The sequence below is a fragment of the Bombyx mandarina genome, chromosome 21 (assembly GCF_030267445.1).
Source record: "Bombyx mandarina strain Sakado chromosome 21, ASM3026744v2".
Taxonomy (NCBI): Eukaryota; Metazoa; Arthropoda; class Insecta; order Lepidoptera; family Bombycidae; genus Bombyx; species Bombyx mandarina.
This window is the reverse complement of record NC_143227.1, coordinates 13,520,653-13,532,542: the sequence shown is the minus strand read 5'-3', so window position 1 is coordinate 13,532,542 and position 11,890 is coordinate 13,520,653. Positions and strand designations below refer to the sequence as shown.

Genomic DNA, 11,890 nt, shown 5'->3' with positions numbered 1-11,890 from the left:
CATTTGTGCATAAATTACGCTACATACATTATTTTACTGTGTACAAACACGAGAGGTACACTTACAGTAATTATTTATGTGCATCTACAAATGATATTATCATAATGATTACGCGTCTTTAAGTAAAACAGCAAAAACAAGAACAAAATGCTTCAACGTATTGTTCTATAAGCGATTGGACGATGATCGTCGCATAAAAATGGTTTCCTTTATGTAAATTAATGACAATTAGCAGAATTACGAATGCAAGTTACTTAATGGTTTAAACAATCAAGGGATGTACGTAAAACGTTGGTATGCATTCACAACTCTTTGTTGTGTGATATATGTGTCGGAAACTTCAAATAAGGTTTAAAGATAATTCCTTTCGGCTAGGAGTGGATTAATTTTGTCTTTGACAATACCAGCGTCCCGGAATGGAGTCTCATAAATTCTGCATTTATAGAAAAATATATGTTGGTAAAATTAAAAAAGTAATTGCTGTTTAAAACTGAAACTTAGAATTCACATCTCAATTGTGGAAACCACTTTTTTGAGTATATGTGCTTCGATAACCGCTTATCACCGGTCTACTCAAATAAGCAATAATAATATTATACTTACCATTTTGATAGATACGTGTAAAACGTTTTTTTTTTTTACAAACTCCTGATGATATAAGTGGCCGAATACTGATGAGAGATAGTGCTACGACAATAAATTCTAGAATCATCTACAGGACCTAAGCGCCGTTTATCGTTTACGATTTAACTCGTTACAGGGAAATTATTTTTTGCGTAATTGTTTCATAATGTAAAGGTGTAGTCAGACTGCTTCCATTGGCGAGTATCTTAAATCTAAGATTGCATTGGTAATATCAAACGATTATCGAATATTAATTATCCATTTAAATTAATTTAAGTCCTTCTATATCCAAGTAGTTATACATAATGAATGGTTCTGACTGATCATCCAAATTTAGAGCAGTACCTACATACATTTTTTTTATTGCTTAGATAGGTGGACGAGCTCACAGCCCACCTGGTGTTAAGTGGTTACTGGAGCCCATAGACATCTACAACGTAAATGCGCCACCCACCTTGAGATATAAGTTCTAAGGTCTCAGTATAGTTACAACGGCTGCCCCACCCTTCAAAGCGAAACGCATTACTGCTTCACGGCAGAAATAGGCAGGGTGGTGGTACCCACCCGCGCGGACTCACAAGAGGTCCTACCACCAGTAATTACGCAAATTATAATTTTGCGGGTTTCATTTTTATTACACGATGTTATTCCTTCACCGTGGAAGTCAATCGCGAACATTTGTTGAGTACGTATTTCATTAGAAAAATTGGTACCCGCCTGAGATTCGAACATCGGTGCATGGCTCAACACGAATACACCGGACGTCTTATCGCTTAGGCCACAACAACTTCAAAATCTACTATCAAATGGCGGAAACGCATATCGACAATACTCGATTTGTGAGAAATGTTCTCGATAATTCTAGGGATGTCGTATCGACTATAAAAGCGTTGCAGGGACGTCAGGAAGTCTGAAGAGAAGAGAAGAAAGAAGAAAAGAAGAGAAGAGGGAAGAAGAAAGAAGTCGTCCCGTCTCACACTTCAAGCCTGCTACACATCATCCCGCAGCGCATCACCCCTGCCTCAATAGGCGGGGAGTTACATGTCCGGGCAGAGGGGTTTCCCCGAGGCCCGCTCCGCGCCCCCGCAAGGGGACGCGACGACCCCACGACAGAAATTCAGTTAGTAATCGGAACTACTCGAAATGAAAAAGGAAACGGATTACCTAAAGCGAAGCGGAAGAAGTGAATTGAGAATTTTAAAGTGTTTGTTAGTATTTTAAGTGTTAATACAGTTTTAATCTGTACTTCGGTAGAATTTTTATTCATCCTGAATAGATGGCGTTACTCCTACCGGCGTAACGGTAATAAAGATTATAACGGTTTAAAACTATCACAGTATAAGGTATAGTTTAATGATGTATGAACAATCAACAATGAATTTAAAGATAAGTAATTGAGGTAAACACAATATAAACACTCGATATTATCGACTGAAGGACTGACTTTTTCTGGAAGCTTAGTGGTCGGCTGGCGGAGTCTTTACCGCTCCGCCCGCCTGCATGCCCCTCAAAGACCTACAAAATAGGGATGTGCGCGTTATAAGTTGCATTTACAAGCTAGTCCACCCCTCCTAATGGGAAATCGAACTATTTTTAATATGCTTTTATTAGCTTTAAACGTATGTATGTTTGTAACGGAATCTTTGAACATGATTTTGACCCCCTTCAAAACGTCTGATTAAATAGAAATTTGGTATACTTATTAAGGACCGATGACAATTCAATATTATAAAAAATATATTGAAAAAAGCGTATTTTGTTAGTTTTTTTAAACTTTTATTTATTCATAGTTATTATCATTACATAATATTATGTAATTTATTCGAATGGTTGGGAAAATTAAAGGGCATTAATAATTGTAAAAATTCAAGTTAGTATGTTGCATTATAAAATAGACACTTTTCAGTGAGTACAAATAGAAACGTGTCCTTAGAGAAGCAGCTTAATACGACGTACTGTTTTAATTGTGGCACAATGAAAACAGCATATCAGGAGTGGTCTGCACTCAGATGCGATCCGATTACAGTCAACGATGAACGCCAAAATATTCTGTGAGTAATTTATTTTACTTCGCTTTATTCGCTTATACCGATTTATTTATTTAACCTAATGCACAAAAGTACAATGGCGGACTTAATGCCCGAGGCATTCTCTACCAGTCAACCAAGGGTGGTGTAGAGAATCCTGTGGTAGGCGAATAACTTAATGTGAAAATAACCAAACTGATAATAATACTTCATACATATACAAACACATACACGGTATATATATAACCTATATATATCACATAAACAACGTACACAATATTATATCATGATAATAATATAAAATTTACACATATATCTATATATAATCTCTATCATATACTCGTAAATTCACATACATATTTAAGGATTTAAAGATATTTTTAAGTGCATCGTGCATACTATCATTTTTGGACATACATATGTCCCGGCAAGAAAATGACTCCATAGACCTCCTTGTCGTTCAGGGCAAAGTAGAAGGCACCAGACCGCGTGGAAGGCTGTCCATGCGATGGACCGATCAAGTCAAGTCGGCAGTTGGCGGTTGTTTATTGCATATATGGGTGGACGACCTCACAGCACACCTGATGCTAAGTGGTTACCGGAGCCCATAGACATCTACAACGTAAATGCCGCCACCCACCTTGAGATATGAGTTCTAATGTCTCAGTATAGTTACAACGGCTGCCCCACCCTTCAAACCGAAACGCATTACTGATTCACGGCAGAAATAGGCAGGGTGGTGGTACCTACCCGTGCGGACTAACAAGAGATGCTACCACCAGTAATTACGCAAATTATAATTTTGCGGGTTTGACTTTTATTACACGATGTTATTCCTTCACCGTGGAAGTCAATCGTGAAAATTTGTGAAATACGTATTTCATTAGAAAAATTGGTACCCGCCAGCGGGATTCAAACACCGGTGTATCGCTAGATACGAATGCACCGAACGTCTTATCCTTTAGGCCACAACGATTTTATTACTTATTTGCTAGAAATAACATATTTGCTAGAACATTACTGGTGGTAGGACCTCATGTGAGTCCGCACGGGTAGGTACCATCACTAAAGAAAAAACTAAATAAAATGTACTTTTTCTTTTAGTACTACTGTTATCGACAGTAGTATTTGTCAATGCTGTAGACATATCACTCATAGACTCGACTGACGTCACAGTGAGGCTACAAGACAACCCACATGGAGGACTTAACATACTTTTAAATAGAAGTAAGTATTTTTTTACGTGAAATTGTTAAGATCCTTAATAACTTTAACTTTGGTATATTTATCTATGAATACCTGTTAGAACATAGTGTAATTTTGTTAGAAGCTTGATCGGGTCTGCATTTAGTTTGGGTTTGGGGTTACGGATTTTATGTGAAAACGGTAATCGTGGCCTCCGCAAACAACCTGGGTGTTTTAGTCTATAGGGGTACAGTTAGGAATAAGTAGTTACTAGACGATGACCGAGCTTTGCTCGGGATTTCTTTTTTTTTTGATAAATTGTTTTTTTAGAAATATTATTTAAATACGAATTACATATTGATAAAATGATGAAATATACCAAGATCATTTAGGCATTCTTAAGTGAACACGTGAGTTAAAATGACACAAATAACATAAATTAACAATTAATTTTCTTGGTCTAACCTTATACCAAACACTCATTGACTTCGGTTGGCTTAACAACGCCATCTGCTGAAATAGCTTTAGTGTTATTGTGTCTTTAAAGCAGTTAGTTGCTCTCAATTATGAAAAATAGTCATATTATTCGCCAATAGATGTCGGGAAGAGTTGATTATTGAAAACACGAATAAAACAACATTTTCTGAAAATTAATTGTAGCTAGATCGATTTATCGCCCCCGAAATCCCCTGTAAACTAAATTTTATAAAAATTGTTGGAGCCGTTTCCGAGATTCAGATTATATATATATACCTATATATACACAAGAATTGCTCGTTTAAAGGTATAAGAATATAAGATAAGATTAAGGCGAATGTGAAGTCGTTGAATTAATTTGGGGGTCTTTGAAACAATCGACGAGTCTACCTGATGTGCAGCGATACCACGTTGATTTGAATGCGGAAGTTCCAATAAATTCATTTCCAAGATTTGAGTTTTACCCAAGTTTTAGCTACTTCAATACCAAGGTCGAGTACAATCGTTACGAAGAGCTGCACTCTTCTTCTTCTTCTGAGTAGATTCTTTTCATTGGTGCAGGTCGTGTCTAGTTTGAACTGTTGGCCATTCGATGCACAATGCTTCCCCGCCTTTTTTTTATTGCTTAGATGTGTGGACGAGCTCACAGCCCACCTGGTGTTAAGTGGTTACTGGAGTTTATAGACATCTACAACATAATATATAAGTTCTAAGGTCTTAGTATAGTTACAACGGCTACCCCACCCTTCAAACCGAAGCGCATTGCTGCTTCACGGCAGAAATAGGCGGGGCGGTGGTACCTACCCGTGCGGACTCACAAGAGGTCCTACCACCAGTAATTACGCAAATTATAATTTTGCGGGTTTGATTTTTATTACACGATGTTATTCCTTCACCGTGGAAGTCCCCACGTCTTCCTTTCCTCGGCGGTCTTTATAGCCTCGGTTATAGGCAGGCCGGTGAGCGTCTATACTAGACCAGACCAGCGGGTAGGTGAGCGTCCGCGTGATCTGCACCCGTCAACCTGACCAACTACCATCAGCTTCTTTAAGTTATCGGGTCTCTATGAGCGATATGACCGAAGTACGAATACGTTGGAAGCAGAGCAGCCTTGTGCTATGCAAGAACTGCATTATTTCATCCTAAAAACCGCTAAACAAACTTTAACTCGACAGGAGGCCTTTCAGAAGTGATTTCAGTCATAGGACGTCGAACGTCTGGCATAAAGGACATCGTTCAGAACGGCGACGTATTGATCCAGTTCAAAAACGACACCACGGTCAGAATCAATGTCGAGCATATCGTGGGTGAGAGGAAAGGACACCTACTGACGATCGCTTGGAAAACAAAAAAGAACACCCGACTGGAAGACTGTGCTAATCTCGGTAATGGTTGTAAAACCCTCAGACACAGACCACTGAGTTTCTCGCCGGATCTTCTCAGTGGGTCGCGTTTCCGATCCGGTGGTAGATTCTGCGAAGCACGGCTCTTCCTAGGGTTCGTGTTAGCATCGTCGTCGGGTTTGAGCCCCGTGAGCTCACCTACTAGTTAAGGTGACGCTGATATAGCCTCTCAAGGCTATCAGCTTAGGTAGGATAAAAAAAGGTTGTAAAATTTCCGGGTACGCGTAGAAATTATTAAAATACTTTTACGATTGGACTTTAATTACATCTAACTCACGTCATGCGTAGGCAAATAATGAAGACAGGACGTTTATTTGAACCTTAAGCCGTTGTCATTGTTATTCACTCGAAGAGTGAACCTTGTGGTTAAAGTTAACGTATTGATATTCAAAATTGTATTTCAATATTTATATTTTATTTTGGATGTAATTTTAAATACCTAAGTAAATTCAACTATTGGTACCAAAAAAACCGGCGAAACAAATTCACTAGCTTTTTTTGGTTCTATTTGACTTTATTCAACATATATGAGATAAACATGAGATATTTATCGAAATAATCAAATGAATACTGACAGGCCACCTGATATTAAGTGGTAACCACTAAGCCCATAGACATCCACAATGTAAATGCCGTCACCCACCATGAGACACGAGTTGTAAGGTCTCACTTTTAACAGTACAACGGCTGTCTCACCCTTTAAACCAAAATCCGTTACTGCTTCACGGCAGAAATAGGCAGAGTGGTGATACCTACCCGTGCAGACTTATAACACGTCCTACCACCAGTATCTATACTAATATTATAAAGAGGAAAGATTTGTTTGTTTGTTTGTTTCGAATAGGCTCCGAAACTACTGGACTGATTTGAAAAAATCTTTTTCCATTAGAAGCCGACATTGTCCCTGATGTACATAGGCTACTTTTTTTTTATTTTTTTTTATTTTTTTTTATTTATTTTTTTGGTTTCATGTGTGTTTTCATGTTTCCGAAGCGAAGCGAGGGCGGGTCGCTAGTAGTTAATAAATATAAATACTTTAAGGCACCGACAGCTGGTATGGAGGCCCGCAACAAAAACGCCAATACTGGCCCATCGAGAGACTCGTTCTCCCGAATTACTCCTATGTGACCAAGGAAGCCGACAACAGTGCTGTAGCCGAGCCTTACTGGCTCAACTCCCAGGGCATATTTTATTATTTCGACAAAAAAGTCCCATTATTCATTGACCAAAACGACTTAGAAAAGAATGCCGCTTGCTTCATAGCTCAGATCAGACCCCCGTATTCAATGAAAAGAGAGAGCAACGAACTCGTATACGCTTTAGGCATCTTCGGTGACGTCAAACAGGCCCACGAATTCGCGCTAGAGAAATATTTGAACAAGCCCAAAGCGATTCCTGATGAGCGAATGATAAAGTACCCTATATGGTCTACCTGGGCCAGGTACAAAAGGGACGTGAACCATGACGTTGTATTAAAATTCGCCGATGAAATAAATAAAAATGGTTTTCCTAATAGTCAAATGGAACTTGACGATCTATGGGAGATTTGTTATGGTTCCCAAACTGTTGATATTAGAAGATTTCCCGACATGAAAGATATGGTTGGAAAACTCAAAGCTAAAGGTTTCCGGGTGACGCTTTGGACCCATCCATTTATAAACAAAGGTTGCGAGCCGTGGTATTCTGAAGCCAAAGCGAAGGGGTAAGAAAATAGAATTAGTTTGGTGTGAGCGCTACATAAACAAATTAGTCATACGCGTAATTCCTTTGCAGCTATTTAATTTCTTCTGAATACGGTTCAGTGGAAACGAGCTGGTGGAACGACAATGGCACCACTACGGCATACATTGATTTCACCAAACCTGACGCCCGCCAGTGGTACGTGGACAGGCTGCGCGCTCTTCAAAAGTCTAATGGAATCGACAGTTTTAAATTCGACGGAGGAGAATCGAGTTGGTCTCCACAAGTAAGCACCGTTATTATGAAATGTCTACATTAGTTTAGTTCTATCAAGCGTAGGTTGGAAATGTAATGTCTTCACCTTTTTTTGAAAAAGAGCTTTTATGTGAAACATAAAATACGTTTAAATAACACTTTAGCATAGAAATTGGCTCTATAATTTACTATTTAGAAATGAATATATTATCATTTATTGAAGTTATACTTCTTTAGGCGCGTTATGAAAAATTGATGAGAGTGAAATTTTACGATGCGCGCGCACCGTGACACAAAATTAACAGCATGAAGTTGCCCACTAAATCGCTCATTACAATACGGCCGACGTAACTTGGCGAGTCTGAATATAGCCGCAGGTGAACTTTCCGAACCGTACCGAGAATTACCGAATTTATACGATGTCAAGAAAAGGGATGTCCAATATGCGTGTTTGAGGATGTTGTATAAGCGATTTTTTTTCAAATTGATTAAAATTTAAATAAAAAAAAAGAAATAAATTTAATAAAAATTAAGTAGAACTTCTTACGCGCGTACATAAGTACACGCACCCTTTTTTTTATTAAATTATCGTTCCATTTAGCTATACTGTCATTATGGTACGTGGATGTTAATAAAACGTAAATGTTCCGGAATCGATTTTTGAGACAACATCAAAGGATACCAGTAGTAATTTCGATTGTTTTCATTTTCGGGAGTGTCTCACCGCTGACACCGTGTATGTTTGTTGCTGTAGATACCCGTCCTTCGAGGGGACATCAGAGACCAACCTGGTGTAATCACTGCCGACTACGTGAGGGCTGTGGCTGAGTTCGGCCCGATGGTAGAAGTCAGAGCTGGATACAGGTCCGTGTTCATGATTAGGATATAGTCTTTGTAAATCAAATTACGTGTTTTGACAATTTAACAAATACATAATGACATTCGACAAATTATGACTTCAAATTCCAAACAATTTCCTGAGAAATCATAACACTTATTGTACTTTTAGTACGCGCCACTGTTCTACCAGGTCACTACAAGGGCAGTAACAAAAAAATCTCTATATACTAATTAATCTCCAAAATGTACGCAGAACTCAGTATGTCTCCTAATGTAGCGATAAAAACGCAAAAATATGGTTAACTAATATTTCCAGGACCCAAGACCTCCCGGTCTTCGTGCGAATGATAGACAAGGACAGCTACTGGACCTTCGAGAATGGTCTTCCGACCGTCGTCACCACTTTGCTGCAGATGAACATGAATGGTTACCCCCTAGTCTTACCGGACATGATCGGAGGAAACGGGTACAACGAACCACCGACTAAAGAGTTGTTCATCAGGTGGCTCCAAGCCACAACGTTTATGCCTAGCATGCAGTTCAGTTATGTACCCTGGGACTTCGATAATGAGGTACTAATTGACTGAAACATGTTTATTTCTAATCGAATTAAGGACTTTTCAGACGATTGAAAAAGTATTCTTTTGTTAGTTCTGGGCCGAATTTAAATTACTAGTAGTCCCCTGGTAGTCGAAATTCAACCATAATTAATTAAAATTATAAGTTTGTACAGTATTGTGATTCTATTGTCAGATACTATAATTATGCTTCTATAATCACAGATTTCGCCAAGACTACAGTTTAGACAAATATTAATAAAGACAAACCATAATAATTATCTATTCTCAATTTGACCGCAGACTTTAAGCATTATGAAAAATTTGATAATATACAAATAGTAGATATGCATGCGTGTGTGTGGATCAAATACATGGTAGTGTGTGTAACGTTTTTTTTAATTGATTTATTGTATTTTAATGCCTAATTAAAAAAAATTGTATTCTGCACTCCTTCTCTATATTATAAATAAGTGTGGGAAATTTCATACTCCTCCGTCCGCGCAATTTTCGTAAAAAGGGGTACAAAGTTTTTGCTTCACGTATTAATATATAGATTTCCATAGATGGGTGGTCAAGTGATTATCAGAGCCCAGATTGGTGTACAAAAGAAATACGGACTTTTACGGAAATAAGGGCTGATTGTATTACTGTTCCAACTGTGTGCGCGATTTAGTGATGGAACCTACAATTGTATGAACCTTAAAATGTTGTAGACAATTGAAATTAGCCAGAAATACGTGGCGCTCCACGCGAAGCACGCGGTCGACATTGTGGCCGCCTGCAAGCAAGCTACCCTGGACGGTACTCCTGTAAACCCTCCGATATGGTGGATCGCGCCCAACGATACCACAGCCTATGATATTTGGGATGGTAAGAACTGCTATTGATGTATTAAGATTAACAATAGATAAGATGTTAGTAGCTTATGTAACTCTTGGGATTTTCTTAGCAAGAAAGATTCGCTGGTAGCATAAGAGGCTATTCCCGATAAAAAAAAATTAATTGCCTTTGTAGGCAGCCGAGCATACAGCCCACCTGATGGTGAGCGGCAGCGGCGCGCGGTAGGCAGAGCCAAGCCGCTGCCTACCGCGCGGATATGCGCGGACGGGTAGGTGAGCTCACGGGTTCAATCTGAGAGAATTTGCTAACACTAGCCCTAGCAATAGCAATGCTTCGCAAGATCTACCAACAGATCGGAAACTGGTGGTAGGACCTCTTGTGAGTCCGCACGGGTAGGTACCACCGTCCCGCCTATTTCTGCCGTGAAGCAGTAATGCGTTTCGGTTTGAAGGGTGGGGCAACCGTTGTGACTATACTGAGACCTTAGAACTATATCTCAAGGCGTGTGGCGCATTTACGTTGTAGATGTCTATGGGCTCCAGTAACCACTTAACACCAGGTGGGCTGTGAGCTCGTCCACACATCTAAGCTTCCCACTGAGAAGATCCGGCGAGAAATTGAATGGGCTTCTAAGTTAAACAAAATGCTAGATCTCTACGATACTATTCGTTCGTTATATGCGCATGAAAACGTAAGGAATAGAAATGAAGTCAAGAAATCCTTTATATAGACAAAATATATGGTAGTAGTCTAGTGAGTCCGCACGGGTAGGTACCTCCGCCCTACCTATTTCTGCCGTGAAACAGTAACGCGTTTCGGTTTGAAGGGTGGGGCAGCCCTTGTAACTACTTAGTCTGGCCATAAATACTGTGACAAAGGAAAAAAAATTCTATTGCAAATAACATTTATTACTTTTACAGTGTGTTAGTTTAATACATAAATATAAAACAATTTAAAGTATAAAAAGCTTATTCGAAGTGGTCTCCATTGGCTATACTGAGACTTTAGAACTTATATCTCAAGGTGGGTGGCGCATTTACGTTGTAGATGTCTATGGGCTCCAGTAACCACTTAACACCAGGTGGACTGCGAGCTCGTCCACCCAAATAAGCATAAAAAATAATAATTAGTTATCAAATATTCAAACGTTGAACAGTAACACTTTACTTGTCTTTGAGCATGACCATGCTTGTCAGCTTCTCCAACTAGACCAAGCCACTTACGGGCGGATCTTTCATTTAAAATGACAACTTTTTTGTAAGCGAATTTTCGTTGAATTATCTTTTTAGTCCCTAAATATAATTGGTTTCCAGAATATCTCCTGGGTGAGAGGATTTTGGTGGCCCCGGTGTTAGAGCGGGGGGCGAGGTCGCGTGACGTGTACTTGCCCCCGGGGACGTGGTTAGCGCAGGGGGACCCCGCCCGCGAGTTCCCCGGAGGCGACTGGATAAGAAAATACCCGGCGCCTTTAGACACCTTACCTTATTTCATTCGGACTTAATATTTTCTCAACTAATCTATATTTTATTTATTTCAACCATTAAACGTTTGTCAATTTGTTTTTTCTTTTACTGTTTATCTAAACACTAAACTACTAGGTCATACATACTATAATGCGAAAAGACTTTTTCCCCAACCTATTATGTATATAATGTGTATGTATTTGTAACTTAATATAAATTTCATTGCACCTACCACTATTTATTCTGCACTACCTTTGGTTGACCGGTAGGGAATGCCTTAGGCATTAAGTCCGCCAATGTAAATTTTACATGAAGTGTAATAAATAAATAAATAAACGTAGTCACATTTACACTTATTTTTTGCTTTGGTTGTGCGAGTGAGCCCAGGGTACGCCAGGTCGACCCAGCCCATAGACACACGACGTGACGCCGCCCCCGACGGTCCCCCTCTTGGAACCCCTACCCACTGCTTCGGTACCTGTAATCCGCCCACCCACGGTAGACACTACCTACCTGTCCCTACTTGTTGGCCGGCA

At 39.4% G+C, this 11,890-nt stretch overlaps 1 protein-coding gene across 1 annotated transcript; it reads left to right on the top strand.

Moving 5' to 3' along the window:
- The first annotated feature begins 2,546 nt into the window (after positions 1–2,546).
- LOC149500521 (alpha-galactosidase MYORG) lies at positions 2,547–11,450 on the top strand. Its single transcript, XM_089736382.1, has 9 exons — positions 2,547–2,675; positions 3,756–3,878; positions 5,489–5,698; positions 6,758–7,418; positions 7,490–7,682; positions 8,406–8,515; positions 8,808–9,063; positions 9,765–9,921; positions 11,205–11,450. Exons 1-9 carry the CDS (start codon positions 2,657–2,659, stop codon positions 11,390–11,392), a joined length of 1,917 nt encoding a protein of 638 aa, XP_089592508.1. The 5' UTR covers positions 2,547–2,656; the 3' UTR covers positions 11,393–11,450.
- Positions 11,451–11,890: the final 440 nt, after the last annotated feature.